The sequence below is a fragment of the Centroberyx gerrardi genome, chromosome 19, assembly GCF_048128805.1.
Source record: "Centroberyx gerrardi isolate f3 chromosome 19, fCenGer3.hap1.cur.20231027, whole genome shotgun sequence".
Taxonomy (NCBI): Eukaryota; Metazoa; Chordata; class Actinopteri; order Beryciformes; family Berycidae; genus Centroberyx; species Centroberyx gerrardi.
The window spans coordinates 2,736,194-2,758,982 of NC_136015.1; the positions used below are offsets into that span (position 1 = coordinate 2,736,194).

Sequence of the window (22,789 nt, forward strand, 5' to 3'; positions counted from 1 at the left end):
GAGGGAAGGTTGGCCTGGGCCCAGAGTCGCCATTTTGGTACGATGAAACCCCCCCCAAAAAAACACGGACAGTGACGTTAAAAACGTCACGCACTATAAAACATAAGTCCCTCCTCTTCGAGCTCATTCCTGGATTTGGTGAGAGGTAAGTGAAGTCTGGAAGATAACGAGGCTATTTTGAACAGTTTTTTTTCGAATATAACACGAAATTCATATTAATATTAATCAAAACTCAACCAAGAACGTGATATGGACGAAGGACGACGAAATTCGTGAGAATAGAAATTAAATGTGTGTTTTATTGTGTGTTTTGCAGGTCTGAATTTGCCTTGCCGAAGACTGAGCCGTCGAGGACTTTGAACAACCCTACTCAAATTCATATTTTTTTCTTCAAGTAATGGACATTTGATTACTATTTTTGCCTCCAGTTTGTTCCTGAAGGAAAAGCTAGCCTTTAGCTACCACAACCCCGCCCATAAGCAGTTTTTCAATTGCTATAAAACCATGAAGGTTGACGTTATAAAACTGATGAAAAAAGAGAAATAAGTGCCTTAAAAGCACACTATAATATACCCGAGACGCTGAGGATCTATAGTACCAATAGTAAGTTGATTTTGAAGCGAAATTGGACAAAAATTCATCAAATGAAATTAGTCGTAGATTGTAGGCTAGCTAGCGCTAGCTGGCAGTTTCCGTATTTAGCTTGACTCTTGGCAAACAATTTGGAATGTAGACAAAATGCTAGAGTATGAGCTCACACAGGAAAGTGGACGGAGGCACAAGGCTCCGTTTCTTTGTGTGTGAGACGGACTTGACGAATTATTCACAGAATAAAAGTAAATATAGCTAGTAAATTCGCAAAATAACCATAAGCAATCTACTCATAAAGATTGCCGTAGGCATAGACAGGAAATGCCTGCTTATGAAGTCGGATTTTTGCCTGCCAAATTTGCTCTGTAGGGGCTGCTCCTTGGAACGAACACCCACCGCAATCTATACATAAAGATTGCTTTAGTTTGAGGATTATGGATTTATTTTCTCTATGAAGCATTGTGTGTGTTGAAATGTCGATTATGATAGTGCAGGGACGTTCTGACAAAGTGTCCGCACCATGTACTCGGCAATCTGTGGATAAAGATTGCAGGACTCGAGGGAAGTGGTCTTTCGAAGCACAAACAGTCGGGATTGACAAATATGGTGGACTAGTTGTGGTTTGCTTTCGTCCTTCTGACAACTCCGGGGCAGCCGTGCTCTTCTCGGAGCGACAATCGGGAGTTTACAGCCCTGAAATGCAGAACAAGTATAGACCGATACTCATCGCATTGTCTGGCTGCCAGCTGTGTATGCTTTGCTAGTTCTCTGGTGCTGGGTGCCTTGTTTTTCTACCAGACGGTCCAGTCTACTGCTATGAGAGCCATTGTTCTTGTGTAGCGAGTGGTTTGCGTCGTCGAAGTGGTTAACAGAGGGAGGGCTCAGATATTTCTAGCCAGCCTCCAGCGCCCTCCCCTTGTTAGGCAGCCTAGTTGTTGAAGCAGGCCTGGTCACAGCAATGACAGATGTCAAGTTAACCGCAGGCCTTTTATAGGATACGTGGACCGCCCTTATATAAGTCTTAATAAGAATAACTCCGAAGGCGTTTCTGACAGAATGTCACTTGATTCATTCACTGTTTCTCCTTGATAAATATGCTACGTTGCATTACTCAAAGTCGGAACTGTAGTTGCGCAATTGTGTCTGTGAGACAAAAGACCTAGTAAATAACATTGTGTTGTAGAACAGTTGGCTATAGAACAGTAAAATAATAGATTATTTTATGTTTGTGTTTTATACGTTTATCATTTACCAGTGGTATATGTAATAACACCATAACATTTGCCTCACTGCAGGCACAAATAATTTTCTTTCCCCCACTGAACTAGCAACCTGGGCCATGTTTAACATTGACTTTGTGTACATGTGTAACAATTGTGATATTTACAGGAATTGGGTTATTTGCAGTGTTGTGGAGGTCTGAGACTATATAAAACTTCTACTACAACAGTTATACGGGTAAGACCAAACTGATTCCTCACATCATGACACTTGAAATTAATTAATATCCGCCAATAGTGCAGGTCTTCTAAATAAATTGATGAATTGGCAATAAAAACAAGCCCATTATCAAATTCATACACATGTAGTAGTGGTAGTGAGCATTGGAAAAATAAATGCATGCAATTAAGACTCAAACCAAGTAGTTATTGTATCAGAATGAGCAACATGAACCATGTGGAGATTATTCATAAAACCTTTGGATATAATAGTAAGAAAACCAGAGAAGTAAAGGCAATGGACATTATGTTGGCTTTCTTTGTTTGGATCACATTTTTCAAACACCTTAAGTAGACTTTTATTGACATGATGCCAAACATCCAACACCTTTGAGTCACTGGCCTGCTTTATAATCAGGAGTTTTAATATTTGTAAAGTCAGACCATTGTCATGTGATTTTGCACTAACAAATGAATGTATTAATTTGTAGTTCATTGCTCTATTGTGTGAATGCACAGACATGGAGGATACATGATTATTGTGTGTAAACATCAACTGCCCTGTAGGTGGCAGTAAATGTCCTTAGTTGTTTCCTCTGGCTGTGACAAAACAGTTGCCATAAACAACAGTAGATTCAGAAGAAATACTTTGAGTCTGACAATCACTGGAAATTAATACACTTTAAGATGTAATTTATAAAAACGTAAGTAGAACATTACATCCTACTGATTTACAAGCATTTCATGTTTCATATAATAACCTGCAGTCATTTTAATTTGTCTTGGTTCATATGATCTGAATTCAATTCATTCATCTTTTCACCTGATACTATATTAATCGGGAGGGGGGGAGAGTGAATTAGGTTTTTACAAAGCATTATTGACATTTGTTTATCAGTTTTCCATTTTCCAACCTTGTTTCATTTCTGTAGAAGTGTATTAAAAAGGCTGTTAAATCCTAATCTTTCTTGCAAATATCCCAGTCTATGGCTATTTTCACTGTGAGTTTCCTCCTTCCTTTTGTGTTTTATATCTATACAATAGTAAAAGATAAATATCCGGGCAAAAAGAGCTCTGTTTGTTTACATTTTTGATATGTTAAAGTTTTAAATAAAATATAGTCATTTGATAATGAATGTATTACTTTTGGAATGTCAATTTTATAAGTAGCAGATTGGATGTTTTGCTCACTGCATCTCTGCTGCCTCATTGATTAAGGCCTGAACTGGAATAGATTGCCTCACACACAGAAATGAACATGATAGGAGATTATGTTGGCCCTGTGTTGTCCTGTAAGCCCCACAGAGGAAGAACGCTAGCAGTGAGGGAGAAGTTTCAGTGTCCCTGCTGAAGTGAAGAAGTTGGCTCTACGAGACAGGGCAAACATTTCAAGTATGAGGCAGCACACTGGAGTCATGACACACCGCGGATGTGTCAATGCTGAAGCAACAAAGTGACCTTGTCAGACAGATCTTGGTGTAGATCTCTACAATTTTGGACATGGATCCATTTTTGAGCCTGATGTTCATGGGATTTCCTTGATAGAAATGGGTTTAGCGGTCATTCCCTGAATCATTTCTTAGATGGTTGAAAGTAGAATCTGGGTGGTGTTGACGGCTGGATGAATATGCTGCTGTTCAATTCCTCAATGTTTATTTTGGGCGACCTTGTTGGCCAGATTATGATCCTTAGATTCTTGTGATTTGGATGTTGTGGATTTGTTTGTTGAACAAACCCTGACGAAACTATTTCCGTGATAGAAATAGGTTGGTGTGGTCAACTCCTGAATCACTTCTTGGTAAGGGGGTTTAATGTGGAATCTGGGTGGTGTTTGGTGGCTGGATGAATATGCTGCTGCTCATGCCTTCACTCAGTGATGTTTATGTGACCTTGTTGGCAAGATCATGGTGTAGGTCTCTGTGATTTGGATGTTTTGGGTCAGTTTTTTGTCATGGTATTTCCTTGATAGAAAGGAGTTGGAGTGGTCAACTCCTGAATCACTTCTTAGTAAGATGGTTTAGAGTAGAATCTTGTACCATGGAGCTTCCTGGTCCGTTTGGCAAGCAAAAAAAACGCTTCTAGTGTAAATACCGCACAAATACCTATTCCTCCAGACAAATGATAGCCTGTAAACGCCAGAATACGTACTTCATCTGCATCCTGTTGGCATGTATGAGTACTAATCAATCACGGTGTGTGTATTACAGATATGGCAGGGGGGCCGGTGGACCCCAGAGAGATTTTAAAGGGAGTGGAGGCGCTGCTGGGGAAAGATGGAGAGCTCCGCAGCCTGGAGGGAGTCCCGAAGGTGTTCAGGTGAGGGGCAGATGATTGTACATGACACACCGCTCTGATTTAACTGTTGAACCCTCAACTAAACCATATTTATCTTACTCTAGGCAGTAACTTAATACCATTGATTTCTTTCTGTCCAGCTTGATGAAGGCTTCCACCAAGATGGTCAGTAGATGCATGTACATGAACATCCTGCTACAGACCAAATCCCATGATGTTCTCAACAGGTAAGCCCAACTTTTGCTTTTTCTGTACTACAACTCTTGGTTTATACTATATTTTACACAGGGGTGGAAAGAATGCCAACATACTTTGCTGAAAGTTAACTTCTACTGGTGTAAAAATCTAATTAAATAAAAGTAAGTTGCTCATTTAAAATGTACTCAAGAGTTTTTACAAAAGAGAACATTGTTTCAAATGGTTTTTCCCACGCACTGCTAAAAGGATGAGAGGACAGGGTTCAAATTAGATTCATTAATTAAAAAAAACTTTATAGAATTAAGTGCATAAATAAACGAGTCAGATTACTCTACTGTGGACTGACCATTCACTGCTAAGGACAGTTGTCCAGTTTCTAATGCAGTGCTTAAGGAAACCATACAATATTTGTACTCTGTAATGGATGTGATTTAAAATGTAGCGAAGTACAATACTTAAAAACATACTTAAGTAAAAGTAAAATTGCTGACTTAAAAATCCAAAGTACAGTTACACAAAAAAGCTTTTTAATTAAATGTAATTTGTTAGTTCCACCCTTGATTTTATGTAATGTGTTTGTTGTTCTACAAATGCAACCAATAAACACCCTGATCCCTCATTGCAGGCTTGCTTAGTGATAGACTTTGTCCTTTTCCTCATCCAGGTTTATCCGAGTCGGTGGCTACAAGCTGCTCAACGCTTGGCTGACCTACTCCAAAACCACCAACAACACACCTCTGCTGCAGCTCATCCTGCTCACGCTGCAGAAGCTGCCTCTCAAAGTCGACCACCTCAAACAGGTACTGTCTCACTATGTTCACCATGACACACCTCTAGTATGCTATACAGACGATGGTGCAGTATTTCACTTGTTTTTGTCTTTATCCTCTCGCAGAACAACACAGCCAAGCTGGTGAAGCAGCTGAGCAAGAGTGGAGAGACTGAGGGTGAGTTTCCTTCCACGTCAAAAAAGACTTTCACATATTGTAGCTTGATTGTGGACATACAGCCTTTGAATATAGCAATGCATCATTTCTCACAATGTTCCTGTGTTTTATTTTCAGAGTTGAGGAAGTTGGCAGCTGTGCTGGTAGAAGGCTGGATGGCTATAATCCGTTCCCAGAGCGTCGCAAGCAGTGGAAACTCTCCTGCAGGTACTAACTCATCATTTCACCTTTCTGTCTGTCTCTCTTTCAAGATGGCTCCCTGTTTGCAACACTCAGTGAGACTTTCTAACACTCTCTACCTTCATCTTCTAGATAAGAAAAGGAAGAAAGAAGAGAGCAAAGTGCTTGTGCGAGAGGTGAAGGAAAAGACTGGAGACGATGAGAAGAAGAAGGAGAAGCCCAAAGCTCATGCACCCAGCCATGCTAAGATCCGCTCCATAGGTAAACTCACCTTCCAAAATACTCAATTGAGTGATTAGCTATGAGTTGCTCCTTAAGGTTAGATTTTGAGTGTGTGAAATTTCTGTATCTGATGTTCCAAATATGTTGTTTTCTATAGGATTGGAGATGGACACCCCCAGCCCTGTCCCTCCTAAGAAGGCCCCTACCGCCCCACAGCTGGGTGACAAGTACAACATCAAGCCTGCTGTCCTGAAGAGGCCGAGGTACAGTCCGATATTCAATTTCCCTCATGATCTCTGTGAGCTTAGCGGCGTCTTGTGGCCACATTGAAAACACCAGGCACGGGTGTCTATAAGGGGCTCATATGCTGCCCTCAGGTGGTTGAAGAAAGGACTGACATTTTTTTTCCTTTTCTGTTCCTTTTTCCCCAGCAGCTCTGGTCTGTCAGATGCTCCGCCACTCGAGAAAAAGTACAAACCTCTAAATACCCCTTCCAACTCTGCCAAAGAGATCAAAGTGAAGATCATCCCGGCACAACGTAAGGCTTAAGCACAATCATGCATGTATTTGAAGATGCGATGAACTGGTTCATCATTCATGCAGGGTTTGCAAAATAACAGCAGTAGACCTTACTGAGACCAAGAAATGAATAAAAAATATGCATGATATGAAACTTTATTAAAAATAAATGAATGCAGTATGAAAATAAGAGAAAAAATAATTAAAACAATACCAAGATAGTATACAATATATGATGGATGCATATACAGCATATACAGTATATATATACACAAGGCCAGTAATCATCCTTTGAAGGTGATGTAGCTGTCCAGTAACAAGATAATATCAGTAATTCAGCAGCCATGGTGCTCACTATTCTCCTCTGTCCTCACTGCAGCAATGGAGTGCACAGGTTTCCTAGATGCTCTGAACTCAGCCCCAGTGCCCGGCATCAAGATCAAGAAGAAGAAATCTGGTGCCAGTCCCACTACTAGTACTAAGGCTGTCTCTCCCACATCCAACAAGGTACTGACTATACTCCCTCTACTCCCACCTAGGGTTTGAACCATAATGGAAGTCAGCTTTGTTGCATGTTTGTATTTGGTTTGTTTAAGTTCACACTGCCCAATTATAACTGAACCAGGGCTTGTAAACGACACTCTTTACAGTAATTTCCCTTCTCTGGTGTTCATACCAGTCAAGAACACACAAGGAAACAGCTGAATATGAGCATCAGTCCAGACTTCATTTTGTTATGCTAGGCTTTCCAAGAATGAGGAACTACTGGCTATCAGATGTCAACATCCGTTTCCTTATAACCATAAACCCTTGCATTTTGGGGTCGTTTCCAGCAGTTGGATTGATTACATTCTCACTTTCATGCGTCTCAGTGCAGTTATTTGGTGCCACCTGAGTTCGAGTGACATTGTTCTCACCTGGCCAGACAAACTGACCTAAAGGAGGAAACGCAACAAATAAATTGCTCCAAATATGCTAGATGTGAACACACCCTAAGCACGCCATTGAAATATCGGATAACAATAATCATGATAATTAAACATATTCATGCATACTTGGAAACTGATCAAAATGTCTCATTAGAGCCAGTTCAGGTTAAGTTCTTCCCATAGACAAACAGTGTAGTAGTGATCAATTCTACAATAGATATGTAATCAATCAAACTGCATAATATCTATCATATCAGAGGTGGACCACACTGTCTAGACCAGTCCGATTTTTAATTAAAGGCCAATACTGCCACGATATTTTGTTAAACCCACATACTGGGCTAACCCTGGTCTTATAGGCTGGACCTTTATGTATGTCCTCTGGTACTTAACCAGTTGTCCCTAACACTCTCTCTCTTTCTTTTCCCCCAGCCAAGTCCGTTCGACAGCAAGCCGTCTGCTTACCCGTCGTCGTCTGCCAAGCCGTCGTCTCCTGAAGCTGCTGCTTCCACGACTCCCCCCCACGAAACACCGGAGCCGGAGCAGCCCGGGACCCCCGTTCCCTCTGAGGACCCCGAGGCCTCCGACAATGGTAGGGTCCTTATGAGTCCTTACAAAATCAATACAAAAATGTATTCCAGACAGGGAAATTCGAGAAGCTTGAGAAATTCTCTGGGCAAGTCGGGGAATATCAGGGAATTTTACAAACGGCTCTATGTGTGCTTTTCTAACATTTTTCTCCCCTCTCCTCTTTCTCTCTCGTTCTGTCTTGGTGTTTTTTAGGTGAGAAGCCTAATGCCCTGGCAGAGCCACGTGGGGAGGAGGAAAGCTTGACCAAGAAGGGCAAGAAGAAGAAGAGTGTTCGCTGGGCTGAGGAGGAGCAGCTCAAAGAATACTTCTACTTTGACCTGGATGAGACCGAGAGAGGTTAGCCAGTCTGTTTTTTAAAGAAAAAAGTTAAACTTGTTTTTCTGGAACCTGCAGATAGCCATTATTCATATGAGTCTTTTCTAATGATCATTTTTGCTCCTGTGCTTCACAGTCAACGTCAACAAGATCAAGGACTTCGGCGAGGCTGCCAAACGAGAGCTGATGATGGACAGGCAGACGTTTGAGATGGCCCGTCGGCTCTCCCACGACACCATGGAGGAGAGGGTCCCCTGGACGCCCCCCCGGCCCCTGATGCTGACCGGCAGCCTGGTCACCTCCGGGGCCAACAGCACTGAGAAGCTCACCCAGAGGGACCGGGAGATGGGCATCCTGCAGGAGATTTTCCTCAGTAAAGAGAGGTAGGAGAGGCTGACTGATCGGATTTTGACAAAACCTGGCATATCATACATGTTGAAGAAAATATTCTGTAGTCTCTTTTGAATAAAGGAAATCACTCAGTAATATCAATAATCAGGCCGAGTTTCAGTCTCTTGTAAATATAGAAGTTTATACATGCACAGAGAGAACAAAGATACAAGCTGGTGGCAGGTTCTTTGCTCTCTGAATAGAGAAACATAAAAAATGATATAAGTATGATTTTCAGTACAAAGACAAGGGGTGGATAAGGGGAGGGTTGAAAATTTAACAATTGGGGTACTAGGTGTGAGTTTCACATGTCCTTGACTTTCTGATAAGGACAGGAACAGAACACAAAATCTGGTAAACAATTTGCATGAAGGTTTCAGTACTTGTCCACTCTGCAAACAGATACATACCAAAGAAAGAATGATATACTTAATGCATATAAATGATTAAAGCTTAAAAAGAGAATACTATCAGACAATGCAAATGACCCTACAAAATGTATTTGCATTCCATGCAACAGACTGAAAACTTTGAACTTTTTCACAATTGTCTAACTTATTTCCCGCTCTGTCTGTTCTCCAGTGTGCCTGACAGTCCACATGAACCAGACCCAGAGCCTTATGAACCCATGCCTCCCCGTCTGATCCCCCTAGATGAGGTGAGTACAATCCCACCAAAACTCTTTCTCTCTGTCTACATAAATATATATGTCCCTCGCCCACTAAGCTCTGTGTCCTGTGTTCCCCCTGTGCAGGACTCCACCATGATGGACGACGGCTACGTCGAGCCCATGGACACCACACCGCAGCAAAGCGCTACTATGGCCCAGAACGAGGGCTCCAAGCTGCCGCCTGTCCTGGCCAACCTCATGGTCAACTTGGGCAACAGCGGCCGCAGCCCCCAAGCCACCAACGCCGTCTCAAACCCCGTGGCACCCACTGTGAACGTACAGGAGCTGCTCTCATCTATCATGGTAAATAAGATCATTGTATTTTAACTTTGAGCTGTTGTCAGCAGAGGTTTTGCATGGCAGCATGGAGCATGGCATGAAAGGTTTTTATGCTGGCTGAAAGTATGCAATAAAGAGCGGTGGAAACACATTTGTGAATAGATCAATGGTTATTTTTTGTGCCATTTCACAAGTTTGCTTAAAATTGGCTAGGCAGTTGGATGGAAACATGGCTGTTGTTAGTTGTGCTGTGCAGATGATCATAGCTGTCTGTCCTCCAGGGTGCTCAGGGTAACCAGTCTACTGAGGAACTGATCAAGCAGCCGGACTTCTCGGACAAGATTAAACAGCTACTGGGCTCCCTGCAGCAGACCCAGAACCAGAACCAGAACGGACCTCCACCAGGTAAACTCAGCCTCTACTCCATCTCTTATCCCACCTGACACAGTATGATGTCCACCTGCTCCGCTTGTTTTATTGCTGAAGGTTTTTAACATGTTTTCTATTGGGATGTTCTCTGGGTCTTTAGTCAACCAGGGTTTGCTGGGCCACGGTCCTGGAATGAACAACATGAACAACATGAACAACATGAACATGAACATGCAGATGCCTATGAACGGCTACCCGCCCAACAACCCGCCCGGCGGCCCCCGTTTCAGCCATCCGCCGCCACCCCACAACCACGGGCCACCCTTCAACGCCGGCGGAGGCCCTCGTATGATGGGGCCCCCCCCGGGCCAGGGCCGCGGAGACGGAGGCAACTACTGGGGAGACGACTCCATGAGAGGAGGACCCCACCGAGGAGGCCACTTCCACCGAGGGGGCCGGGGCCGAGGAGGAGACCAGGGCTTCAGAGGCCGAGGCCGAGGAGGACCGAGAGGAGGACACAACAACATGAACGGTACGTTTTTGTTATTTTTATCAAGTCGAGGTGAAGACACACCGCCAGAGGAAACACATTGTTTAGGAGACACAAATTTTGGCACTCTAACTTGCTGTGCATTATCCCACAGGTGCGATAATGCACAGCTACTTGCCAAAAGTATTAATTGACACAAAATGATTTCATTGCACGCTAAAGTGATATACAATCTTCTGCCTAAATAAATATTCCAGCAGGACTGCAGTAACTAAGCAGTAAATAAAAAAGGCTTTTGCACACCTTTAAAGGTGATAGGTGCGTAGAAAAAATCAACTAACTGAATAGATAAACAATTCCCACACACTATCTATACTGTATGCCAGATGAAGGTCTTGTGACCAAAACGTTGCATTGAAGTAAAGTATTGCAAGTATAGATGGAGTAACTAAGCAGTAACATCTTTTTGCCACAAGGTGTTGCCAGTTAATTTCATTAGAAATCAACACAGTCAACCAGATTGTTTGACTGCAGAGTGATATGATTAGATGTGAAACAGCGCTGTCAGCAATAACAGATCCCAGAATGCCATCATTGGCCAATCAGAATTGAGTATTCAACAAAGCCAAGCAATGAAGGGTGATAATGTTTTACCGTGGTGTAGTATTGTGTCTGGTTATGTCTTGTGTTTGTAGCTGTTCTGACAGCAGGTATATTGGTATGGGTAGAGATTGTAATTCTTTTCTGTGCTCTCATGTCAGATATGTCCAAGAGGCCTGTGTGTCGGCACTTCATGATGAAGGGGAACTGCCGATACGAGAGCAACTGCGCTTTCTACCACCCCGGTGTAAACGGACCACCGCTGCCACCCAACCACCCCGCTAACAACCAACACAACCAGCACCCTCAGCACCCTCAACACGGACACTAGGCGACACTCGGCCAACTTGGGAAAGACTACTTGAACCGTTGCCTTTGGACAACCACTTCCGTTCACCTGCAGGGTATTGGGACTTCTTTTTAAGACACGAGCGTCGGAAGAGCAGGACGTCGGCCTTCTTTCAAGTTCTTCCCTACACACTAAAGTGTCTGCTGGTTATTGACCTGAAGCATTAAGCTCTGCTCACCATGTCTCTCCTATTGAGGATAGAGGACATTCGCTTGCACACACACACACACATGTAAATGTAGGGAATCAACAGCTGTGAGATGATCACTGATGGGATTGTGTATTTTTATTGTGATCATTTTTAACAGTGCATTCGTAAGACTGAAAACGCACCACACTTGACCACTATGTCTATGTCGCTGCAACTGGCTACTTATCTGCCCTGTGTCCTACATTTTGTCTCATTGTTTGGGCCTGTCACTCTTCACACCACTAATATGGTAGACCAAATGAAGTACATATACAGTGCGATACGCCAGGATGAAGACTCAACACTGAAACAGGGCAGTGTTCCACGTCTCCTACCCAAGCAGAAAGCTAACCAAATGACTCTTAATTCCCTTCTTAACTGAGGCTGTTGCACTGTGTTCAACTGTGGTTCCTTTCCTTTTCAATTCTGACAGAACAGATGTGGTCAAATTTCAGCGTCCAGTCCACATGCTGGTATTTCTGACTAACCCCAAGATCAAAGACGTGTGAAACGAAAAAAAAAGAATGTTATGTTTACGGACCTACATTTTTGATATCGCTTGCAAGTCCTCTCTTGCACTTTTGTCAAGTGGATTATTTCAGTAATGTTCAAAGTTTTCCCCGACTTTCATGGTTTTTAATCAACGGTGAGACAAAGAATTAGGAAGCACTTTAGAAAGATAAGGGCCAAACTGAAGCTGCCTCCTACAGACTCCAGCCACGTCCCACCACTTGCTGCTTTTTGCTGTGATCTAGGTATGATTTACTAAGACTAGTCCTCAACCTTCCCCCAGGAGAACAAAATATATATAGTATTAAAACCTCTTTATTTCACCCCTTCATGAGAAAACTGTAAATGTTATGTATTCTACTGAACCGATGAGGAAGGCCGTGAGATTTTCTTTTTTTTCCCCTTCCAGCGACTGGTAAATGTCAAAAGAGATTTTGCAGTTTGTTTATGAATGAAGAAGAAGCAACGAGGAGGGAAAGGTCGGCTTGATTGTACGGAGTCTGTTTTTTTTAGCAAACAATGAGCTTTCCCTCTGCAGCTCCCAGCGTAACCGTCGTCTCGAAGCGCGTGTGGCGTGACAATCATGACTTGTTCAAACGTGCCGTCGTCCCGTCAGAAGTGCAGCTTTATTTTTTTTCTCGCGTCTCCGCTCACACCCGCGACGCGTCATCAGTGTTAAAGAAGTCCAGTCGAAAAAGAAGGATCAACTATTCTGTGGGTCGGCTCTATTCCATGTTTTCTGTGAAAACAAATGACCTTTGCGTCTCTTGTGGGACTGTAAAAAAATGTCTTGTTTTTTTGTTGCCTCCCCTCTCCCCCTCCTCCCAGTTTTTTTATTTTGATACAATGCTGATAATATCGTCCTCTTTTAAGACGGGGTCACTTTTTTGTCAGTATGAAATGTTTGTATCGATGTGTTTGTGAGAATACATGCACATTCATACACATTCATATTATCAGTATAAGTATTTTGTACACAGTGTATTGAATAAATGTCAGGAAATAAGTTGCTGTGTTGCTGGGTTTTATTTGAGAGTGTTAGTAGCTTTTACGTAAGATGGATGAATAGAAATAAAAGTCCAATTCACATTTTTAATAGCAATGAATAAGTCATTTAGAAAAAATCATATATGCGAGGAAAAAGCAAAAGAGTTTCAAGAAGATCTGGCAACCCTATACTGAGTGCATAAAAACTTTGCCCTATGATACAAAATCGGGTTAAAACAATGTATCAGGTTGCCAATATATGGGGCTTCTCAACGTGGGGTCCGGGGACCACCAGGGGTCCTTGAGGGGGTTCCAGGGGGTCCCCAGCAAATTGCTGAATTGTTAAACTTCACCATTATTTAATTTACAAGAAGTTAACACAATTAGAGAATGTAGAAGAATGACTGTTTTGATCATAGTTTCACTGTTATCTCTCTACCTACAATACAGATAGTCATGGAATTCTGGACAAAATCATATCTAACAATAAAAATATTCTCAGATTTGGGTACGAGAGACAAAATCTCATCAAATGGGGCTCTGTGGCCCTAATGTGGACTAATTTAGGGGTTCTTGATATGAAAAAAATAACTGAGCAGGCACAGAGAGAAACGCTGACGAGTCTCTAACACAACGTGCGTGTTTGTATTATCCAACTTAATCTCTGCTTCATCAAACTGCTCATAAGGTGCCACAGTTTAAACCGGGCTGTTGCATCCTATTTGACCAGCCAGCCAATCGCAGCGCGCGGTGTAGAGAGCTGCGTCAGATCCGCGTTATCAGGGCAGGGCTGAAGTGCAGCTGCTGAATGTGAAGTGTGAACAGGAGTGGCCTTTCACCCTGCCCTCTAGTTCAAATATTGACCGTGGTGCTGTGACAACACACAGCACAGGGAGAGACAGACAGGAGGAATGAGTGGCTGTATAGAGAGCGAGGACTTAAGGACAGCTCAGCACTTAACTGCTAACTGCTCCTACATCCTTGTTGCACAGTTCACAGTTGACGCTGTGGGAAAGAAAAGAGAGAAAAGAAAGTTCGTCATCTAGGGCTGAGATCAGTAAGATCTCAGTAAGATCAGATCTTTGTTGGAAATTCAGCAAATAGTCAGGAAAAAAAGACATCTAGAATATAAAATAAGCAATTAAAAACAGTAAAAAAAAAACCCACAATACATAAAGAAAAACAGAATGTAAACAGAATGTGGGATTATTAGAAATGTATGCTGATGGATCAAAACCCATGCTGAGTAGTCTGTATTGGTTGGAAGTCTGGACAGTTACTTCCAGTTGTTACATACAGTTGTTAGTAGCAGACATGATTGCTCAAATATGATTTACAAAATTAGAAATATGACCTATATATTATATATACACACTAGGGATGGAATGATATGCTTATCTCACAATACATGATATGGGGTTCACGATTCAATACAACCACGATACGATGTAATAAATAAAAGTTCAATGACAACAAAGTATGATTGTGCAGAATTATGTTTACTTCTGAGCCACAAATCTTTCTAGCGATGTCATTGGCTCGCTAGAATGTAAACAACAATTTCAAAATGTCATTACAAAGTGACAATAATATAATTTGGATGGAGAGCTTGTGAAACTGTGATGGTCAAGAGTCTCATTTGTGATTACTACAGCAGAATAAAATGGAGCTAATATCACCATTCATTTTTCTGACCCTCAATACGTATTGTCACATTTTTGTATCGCGATATATTGAATTTCGATATATCGTCCCATCCCTAATACATGACATCATAGAATATAAAAATATAAGAAGGGTATACAGTATAAAATGGTGGAACTATTCTGAAAATATATATGCAGAATATAATAATGGAGGCATGTGAAAACTGAGGAAGCAGATATGTGAATTTATAGCAATGTACATGGTGTGAAAATGTGCATCACATTAACAAGTCTACAGAAGGCAATACATATGTACGGAAAGTGTAGTGTGGCGTGTAAAAAACTATATCCAATATATTCACTTTATAGATAGCATTATGTACAGAATGTGCCACTGGATATGGGCATTACTGGCTGTCCTGGATAAATGGACTGCCTGCATAATGAAAGTTAGATAAAAATGAGAGTGGTTTGTAATTGTCGCACTCATATTTTCTTTATTTGATCAGTGTTTATTCACGAGTAGAACTTGAGATTTTATGGTTTTGTAGCACTTCCGTGAATCAGAATCAGGTTTACTGGCCAAGCAATGCACATACAAAGAACAAAAACAACACAAATTTAGAAAAAGTAGTATATAAAACGATTAAAGTAGACATTTGGGGAATATATTTGCATTTGTGCAAGGACAGTATACATACTGTCACAGCTTGTCAAGATGTACTAAAGGGGCAGATTCACTGGAAAAGATCCAGGCCTGCAGTGTCAATAAGGAGCAACTTCCTGTGGTAAAGCCAGAGTTCCTGTTGGCTCTGGCACACCTTTGTTCAGTTAGGTTACACAGACATCACCTAGTCAACCAGCAGGGTGGGAGCATCCTGCTGAAGTTCAAGAACTGTCACTGTGTTGAGAGGTAGAATTACTGGTGTAAAAATCTACCTGAGTCAAAGTAAAAAGTAGCTTAAAATGTAATAAGAGTAAAAGTTACCGAGACACTTTCTAGAAAGGAGAACGCTGTGATATTTTCCATGCAGTTATAAATGGATGAGTCTTTGAATTGGACATTTTTACATTTTATTTTACAAAATAAAGTGTAAAAATTTTGTAAAACCAGATTACTCTTCTCTTATTTGCTGACTGAAACTTTTTTTTTTTCACTGCGAAAGGCTCTACAATTGTCCTCCCAATTTATGATTGTCCAGTTTCTGATGCTTATGGACTTATGGATGCTTATGGACTGCTTATGTACTGTGGACGTGATTAGACATGTACTTCAGCAAATACATATTCACAAGTAAAAGTAAAATGACTGACATTAAAATATACTCAGAAAAGTACAAGTACACAAAAAGACTACTGGATTACAGGAAGGAGAGTCAATGCAGTTGGTTGGTTCCACACTTTGTTGAGTCAGTAGGATTCAGGATGAGCCACAGTTGGACGGTTAAATGTCTTGCAGTTCCAGGATGCAGCGATGTAAATGGACTGATTCATTGGTTTTGGGAGGCGTATTGGTTGTCAGGAGGCCCCCGTCTGGACTGAGGCTGGAACAAAGCTGTCATTGATGGCAGCCAGGTCACATTACCGCTGGTCCGGCCTCGCTGCAGGACAGGGGGGATTGTTGAGCTGGATCAAGATAAAGCCGAGGCTGGGTGGCTCACAAATAGTGGCAGGCTACAGAAAGCACAGCTTAGATTGTATGTAGTCTAGTTGGGGTTTTGGGGGAAATGAAGTAATGTGAATAAGCAGAAGTCAAACTGAATTCTATCATGTCTGCAAATGAGTTTTGAGTTCAGTAGTAGGTAAGTAGAATGATGCAGTGGAGTCTAGAGGCCAACCCATGCAATTCCTCATTATAGATATTCACTAAAAATAAAAGTCATAAATAAATAAATGAATGAATAAAAACTGAAACTGAATGAAGAGAGTGCTGTTGTTTGTCCTCATTCTGTTAATTGCTTATACTTTAAACAATTTAATCATAACTGTACTAAAAATATGGAAATATGTCTTACAAAGGAAATGAAATACAGTTTTAAGATATAACAACTCATTCCAACCAGAAAATGATAGAACTTCACTCATTTGAATCTATGAACATGCAATAGTTTATCTTGATTTCCCTGAGTATCCACTCCCATGTTAGTGCTCATATTGCTATGATGTCTACACATCAAACAGCATTCAGTCCTAATCTGGACTGAATCCATGTGTTGACTTTGTAGAAATGACACATTCAGCTGCGCCTAGTTCACCTGAGCCAATCACTCAAGCCTCAGATCACATTTCCCCAGTTTAATGCTGACTTGTCCTTGGACCCGAGCCAAGCATCCCACTATGATACTTCAGTTAGGCCTACACATTCTTGTCACAGGGACCCATGTTCCTCAAAATATGAATAAAACTAAATATTTATTAACAAGCTCACTGTCCAAACGGTATGAGATGTCAATGTAATATAACATAATTTAAACCAAATCACATGCTTTTATCGTCAAAAGGAAGAGATGTAAAATTAAACTTCCTTTGGCCCGGATACGTGCAGTTCACTCTTGTGTGGTGAGAGAGTCACACGAAAATGCATTCAGAATTCTTGCAGTTTAATATTTCCTTGCTTATTGGGAAACGTACATAGCTGGTAAAACACGAGGAAAGACGTGGCGAATTATTAGCTTCTTCTGGGGTTTTCGGCATATATATAATATACCAAGTAACACTTTATTTCAATAAAATATCAACTGTTAGAATAGTTTCATGCTGCTAGCTATCACCCTCCACTGTGTGTATTTTAGCAGAAGATTGTGGCAACAAGCGGCAAATGAATTCTCAAAGTCGAACTTTTATTGAAGTAAGTGCTGCTTGATGTATTGTATGTAAGCTGAATTGAAGAGTGGATTCAAACAATTCAGAAAAGGTCAGAAGTTGTGTTATATGAATTGTATGTTTGGTGATAAGCACGGAAACCTTAAATTAGCATATTTTTGGACGGAGTTCGTTGTGACGTACTGGGGCTTGGCTGCCTGAGGCATTCTAGCAGGGAGGAGGTGTGGGGGGTGTGGGGGCGGGTCCGCCAGGTGAACAGGTGTATAAATGGGAAGCAGGTGAGTGTGAAGTTACAGCAGTCCTGTCCCGTAGCTGCAGTCCATTCAAACTCAACGACCAGTCAGAACAGGTAAGAACCCAGTCTGTCTTTACAGGCCACTTTACTCTCCACCTATTCGTGTTAACACTGCAGGATCTTAACTTTTTCTTGTGTGTGTGTGTGTTTATTTTTTTATTTTATTTTTTTTTTATCTGTAAAGAGATCTGTCAGTGCAGTCCATAAATGCTATATAGATGCAAATAAATAACCAAATGTCAGGGGTGGAAAGAGTAATCTATTACTATCCTACTGGATAGTAAAATTAATGTAGTAGATTTTTTATTTATTTTTTATTTTTTTTACAAAAGAGAACGCTACAAGAATGCAATGCTACAGAGAAGACAAAGTTCAAACTAGGTTCTTTTAACAAAAAAAAACGTAAAGTGCATGAATTAACACTATTTGTGCAACACGAGTACATTTAGCCAGCTTCTGATGCTTCTGCTTATGGAAAGCCCACAAAATGTGTACTTTTGTCATGGATGTGATTTAAATGTAGCCAAGTATGATACATCAGTCCAAACATACTTCAGTAAAAGTAAAACTACTGACTTGTAAATCTAATTTGTTTTTTCCACCCTTGCCAAATGTTTATTTTGAATCTGTTCCTTCCTTGATCGCCCGAGTTCTAATGGTAACTCATCCTCTACCTGTTCTCATGTTTGTTCCAGTAAGCTGGTAAGGATGATCAAAGCGATGTTGTCAGTCCTCTTGGTCCTGGTGGCCGTCTCCTCCTCCCTGGGAAAACCCGAGAAAAACATAGCGAAGAGAGGCAAGAGGATCCCTCAGACTCTCTCCAGAGGTCCGTAAGAATGATCCGCACTGCTGTGTGGTCTAATGACTATGAGTAAAGTGGATTTAGTGCCGAGAGTGTCAGTCTGTCATTGATCTTTACTGTCCATCTCTCCAGGTTGGGGCGATCAGCTCATCTGGGCTCAGACCTATGAGGAGGCTCTCTACTGGGCAAGGTCAAAGTAAGTGGAAAAGGATTTCTTGAGATGCAACAAATGTGACATCAAAGTCTTGTTTTAAAGTTGATAAACCGCAGGCACTGAGTAACTGCAACTGATTTGTTTCTACAGGAACAAGCCTCTGATGGTCATCTTCCACCTTGAAGACTGCCCACACAGCATCGGTAAGCCATCACCTCATTCTAGTAAAGTGAAGTAAAAACCAGCAATCTGCTATTAGATCTTTTTGTTTGACCAAATGTGTACATTTCTAATTTATGTGTTCCAAGTTAAGTTCCAGTCACAGCTAATCTGGTGAATGAAGAGCCAAACCTGTTTGAATGAGCTCTTTTAATGTTTGAATAGTATATCTTTTGACATGCCGTTCAGCAGAGCAAACAGTCGTTGTTTGCCAATGTGGTGTGACATCACTTAAGACATCCTGGTATGGCTCTGCAGGAGACTTGTCTGTGTGTGCTAAGAAATGCTGGAATGAAAAGGAGAATAAAAAAAAAAAAAATCCTTTTTCTTGCATAGCGATGAAGAAGGCTTTTTCCGAGGACAAGGAGATTCAGAGAATTGTGGACGAGGACTTCGTCATGCTCAATCTGGTGGTAGGTCGCAAGACTTTTCAAATCAGACTTCCTGGGTAAAAATGAGTGTTATTAAAGGGGAACACCAGTGAATTTCTATTCCTATACCCGAGGACAGTTTGCCCAGTGTTAGTCAAAATTCCTTGGATTTTTTTTCTCTCTGCCTCTGGGATTAATGAACATTAGCTACAATACTTTCTTGTGGCTGTAATCCAATGATCTAAGCTTGCTAATTAAGTGCTTGAAAAAGTATTAACAGAAGTATTTTTTCTCACCAACAGTATGAAACCACAGACAAACATCTCTCTCCTGATGGCCAGTATGTTCCCAGAATCATTTTCGTTGGTAAGAGATGTCAATTGTCATTGTCATTGGCACAGGCCTTCCTGTTAACACTGCATAACTAGTAATAACTTCCCATTAATGTAATAAACCATTAACATAATAGCAATTTGTAGCCAATGGTATAATAATCCTGTTAACGTAATAAATTATCTACCTTTAACATGATTTTTTTTTCCTGTTAACATCATAATTGTTAGTGGGTTTTATTACATTTACAGGTTTTCAAAAATGTAATGACTGGTAATGTAATCATCAAAGTGCATACATGCTCATGCCTTTTTAAGCATCTTAGTTAATAACCAAATGTGTGAATTGGTGACAGTTGCATATTGACTTTTGACTGTTATGGCCTTATCAGTTCAGTTATTGGGTAACTTTTTTTTCACTAATGGGAAATGTATGACATTAACAGGTTCATTACAGCATCAAGTGCAAATTGTTATTATATTAATGATTTATTACATGAATGGGAAGTTGTTACAATAGTTGTAACAGTTTCCATTTGCCAATGATAGCACCCATAATCATTATATTAGGAACACATTCATTTGTTTATTTGGACCGAGCAGCAGCTACTCTTCCTGGGGTCCGGACAAAAAAACAGAATATTAAATTAAAGCTGCATTAGGAACATTTTTAATGTTAAAAATTCACCTGTTTTATCAGCCTTCACCACAAAGTGAGGCTGCAACAGAGAAGAGTGCCACACTGTAGATTCACCCTGATTTTAATTTTTCAAAAAAGTTACCGCTACATCAACTAAGGGTGTCGAGCTCCAGCCTGGCACCTCAGCTGAATTCATAAATGTCTTACTCATCCTGTCACAATCTCTCCTCAGACCCCTCGATGACAGTGCGGGCCGACATCACCGGTCGCTACTCCAACCGCATGTACGCCTACGAACCTTCAGACATCAAGCTCTGTAAGTGCCGAGTCCAACGCACACCTGACATATTCACCATAATCTGAGGTTCACAGTTCCTCAACCAGGACCAATCTAAAATTGCAACGCAGATGGAATGAAACGTTTCTTTTGTTCTCTTTCCACCCTCAGTGCTGAGCAACATGGAGAAGGCTAAGAAGCTCCTGAAGACTGAGTTGTAAGCACCAGGATGGGACACATGCTTGACGTGTGGCCCTGACTTCAAGCTTTGTCATCGGACAGATGCCAACGCTACGCTGTCACCACAGTTTACACATGGAAAACTAAGCACTGGAAAGTTCCTGTCTTTCACTTTCACTTGAAACGTTTCCTCTTTGGATTCCCTACCTGCTTCTTTATTATCTAAATAATGTATTGTTGCACACCCATGTCTTTTTAATAAATGTTGATCTGTTCATACATACAAGGTGAATACTCTGACTTTTTATTTTGCCACTGAATGGAGGGAAAATGTATTGACTCAAACCAAAAATGAAGAATATATATGCTGGAAAAATATTAAGGCATTTAAACAAGTTTGCTACAACTAGTAGTACTTTTACCAGTGGAAAAGGACCAAAAATATCCAACTCAAGTTGAAATACTATTACTTTGATTAAGTAGAGGTAAAATTACTGGTGTAAAAATCAACTTAATTAAAATGTAGCTGATCTTTTCCATGCAATTCTAAAAGGCTGAGAGGACAGAGTTCAAATTAGATTTGTAAAAAAAAAAAATTTACAAAATGAAGTTAAGCCTGATTCCTCTTCTGTTCTCAGCTGACTGGCTGCTTTACAGTGAAGGGCTCCACTATAATGGATGTGATTTATAATACTAAAGTCAAAACATAAGTAAAAGTGAAATTACTGACAAAAAATACTCAATAGTACAATTACATGAAAAAGCTACTCCATTACAGTAACAAGAACACTTATTTTCAACCTTGACAATTACTAGTGCTACTACTACTACTGGAAACCAATTTTTATTATGGTTATGTTAATTTCTCTCAGAAATAGACATATGATTCTCTTCCATACACACATAACAGGTCTATCCTGCAACTTTCTTCAAACAAGAGGAAGAAAGAGCTTCTGGAGTCTTCGTTCAAATGTAATGCATGCTGGGACGTCTGCCAATAAGCCAACAATGAGTTTCTTATTCAACTGTTATATGATCAGTTCAGTGAATACCTGACTCATAATGACAGATCACCACTCATGATGCGGCGTTTTGAAGCTGATCACTAGCCGGTTAACACTGACCAACACATCTATAGACACTAAAGGCGAACTGGTGAAATTCAGACGAGTTCGAACCCTTAGGTTAGGAGTGTGTGTGTGTGTGTGTGTGTGTGTGTGTGTGTGTGTGTGTGTGTGTGTGTGTGTGTGTGTGAGCAAGCAGTGTGTTGTGTCTGCTGAGTGTTAACATCCTGGATGGGCGGGGCCAGGCTGCCGGAGCTGGAAAGCTTTTTCCTGTTGCCGGGTTACTGAAGCTCCACTGAAACTATTGTCCTCTCTAATGATTTTCAGCAGGCGGCGAGAGAGCGTGGCGGATGCCGGTTGGTCAGGACTTCAACCAACATCCTCCTTTTCTGTGGGAATCCACGCTATCGGCACTCCTGAAAGCAAATACATGCATTCATTGACGCCATTCAGTGTGCAGTGATTTTGTCAGACGGGGATGTAAAGGAGGGGAAACCCAGCTAGATTCTGTTTCTGTCAATCTAAATCACTACGAAACCAGACCCCTTAATTTTACCCCTGAAATGCCCTTAATTTCTCATTACATAAACATTAATTATCCATCAAAAATAACAGCTTTAAAAAATAAGGTTAGTATCATGGGTTTATAAGGGATTTATTCATGGGTTGATTCAGAGAGACACTAGTAATTAAGGGATTTTTCATGCCTTTTGTGCAGATTTACAGGGTTAATAAATGGAAATTAATGGAAAATTCCTATCTCCCTGAATTTTTCATTACATTAGAAAGTAAGGAGTCAAGATTAAGGGGGTGTTTATGGGATCTCCTCCATTAATAACTCCCATAATTAATTTTAAGGGGATTTTGCATTAATTAAAGGGTGAATTAATGTAAATTAATAAAAATGTAAGGGTATTTTAAGGTAT

At 40.9% G+C, this 22,789-nt stretch overlaps 2 protein-coding genes across 4 annotated transcripts; both read left to right on the forward strand.

The window, feature by feature from the left end:
- The first annotated feature begins 16 nt into the window (after positions 1-16).
- Positions 17-13,066, forward strand: ppp1r10 (protein phosphatase 1, regulatory subunit 10). 3 transcript variants are annotated; one of them, XM_071919150.2, is made up of 19 exons: positions 17-145; positions 317-603; positions 4,238-4,346; positions 4,466-4,552; positions 5,188-5,323; positions 5,419-5,470; positions 5,588-5,677; positions 5,783-5,911; positions 6,030-6,135; positions 6,304-6,410; positions 6,771-6,898; positions 7,753-7,912; positions 8,104-8,247; positions 8,363-8,609; positions 9,199-9,274; positions 9,371-9,589; positions 9,847-9,970; positions 10,095-10,466; positions 11,186-13,066. In XM_071919150.2, the coding sequence occupies exons 3-19, from the start codon at positions 4,240-4,242 to the stop codon at positions 11,353-11,355; spliced, it is 2,454 nt and encodes an 817-aa protein (XP_071775251.1). In that variant the 5' UTR covers positions 17-145; positions 317-603; positions 4,238-4,239; the 3' UTR covers positions 11,356-13,066. The 3 variants fall into 3 exon arrangements, with proteins under 3 accessions (XP_071775251.1, XP_071775250.1, XP_071775253.1); XM_071919149.2 differs by lacking the exon at positions 17-145 and having other exon boundaries at positions 202-603; XM_071919152.2 differs by lacking the exon at positions 17-145 and having other exon boundaries at positions 202-603; positions 6,307-6,410.
- Positions 13,067-17,801: 4,735 nt separating this feature from the next.
- agr2 (anterior gradient 2) lies at positions 17,802-21,091 on the forward strand. Its single transcript, XM_071919170.2, has 8 exons — positions 17,802-17,878; positions 18,520-18,650; positions 18,759-18,822; positions 18,931-18,983; positions 19,336-19,412; positions 19,673-19,736; positions 20,575-20,658; positions 20,791-21,091. The coding sequence occupies exons 2-8, from the start codon at positions 18,533-18,535 to the stop codon at positions 20,838-20,840; spliced, it is 510 nt and encodes a 169-aa protein (XP_071775271.1). The 5' UTR covers positions 17,802-17,878; positions 18,520-18,532; the 3' UTR covers positions 20,841-21,091.
- The last annotated feature ends 1,698 nt before the right edge of the window (positions 21,092-22,789 follow it).

What these genes read in the sequence shown, in the direction of transcription:
- agr2 (XM_071919170.2), top strand. Translation starts at nt 18,533, where the DNA reads ATGATCAAAGCGATGTTGTCAGTCCTCTTGGTCCTGGTGGCCGTCTCC. An exon ending in CCCTCAGACTCTCTCCAGAG is followed by an intron (nt 18,651 to 18,758) that starts GTCCGTAAGAAT and finishes CCATCTCTCCAG; the next exon opens with GTTGGGGCGATCAGCTCATC. An exon ending in TCGTCATGCTCAATCTGGTG is followed by an intron (nt 19,413 to 19,672) that starts GTAGGTCGCAAG and finishes TCTCACCAACAG; the next exon opens with TATGAAACCACAGACAAACA.
- ppp1r10 (XM_071919150.2), top strand. Translation starts at nt 4,240, where the DNA reads ATGGCAGGGGGGCCGGTGGACCCCAGAGAGATTTTAAAGGGAGTGGAG. An exon ending in TCTCTCCCACATCCAACAAG is followed by an intron (nt 6,899 to 7,752) that starts GTACTGACTATA and finishes CTTTTCCCCCAG; the next exon opens with CCAAGTCCGTTCGACAGCAA. An exon ending in ATTTTCCTCAGTAAAGAGAG is followed by an intron (nt 8,610 to 9,198) that starts GTAGGAGAGGCT and finishes TCTGTTCTCCAG; the next exon opens with TGTGCCTGACAGTCCACATG.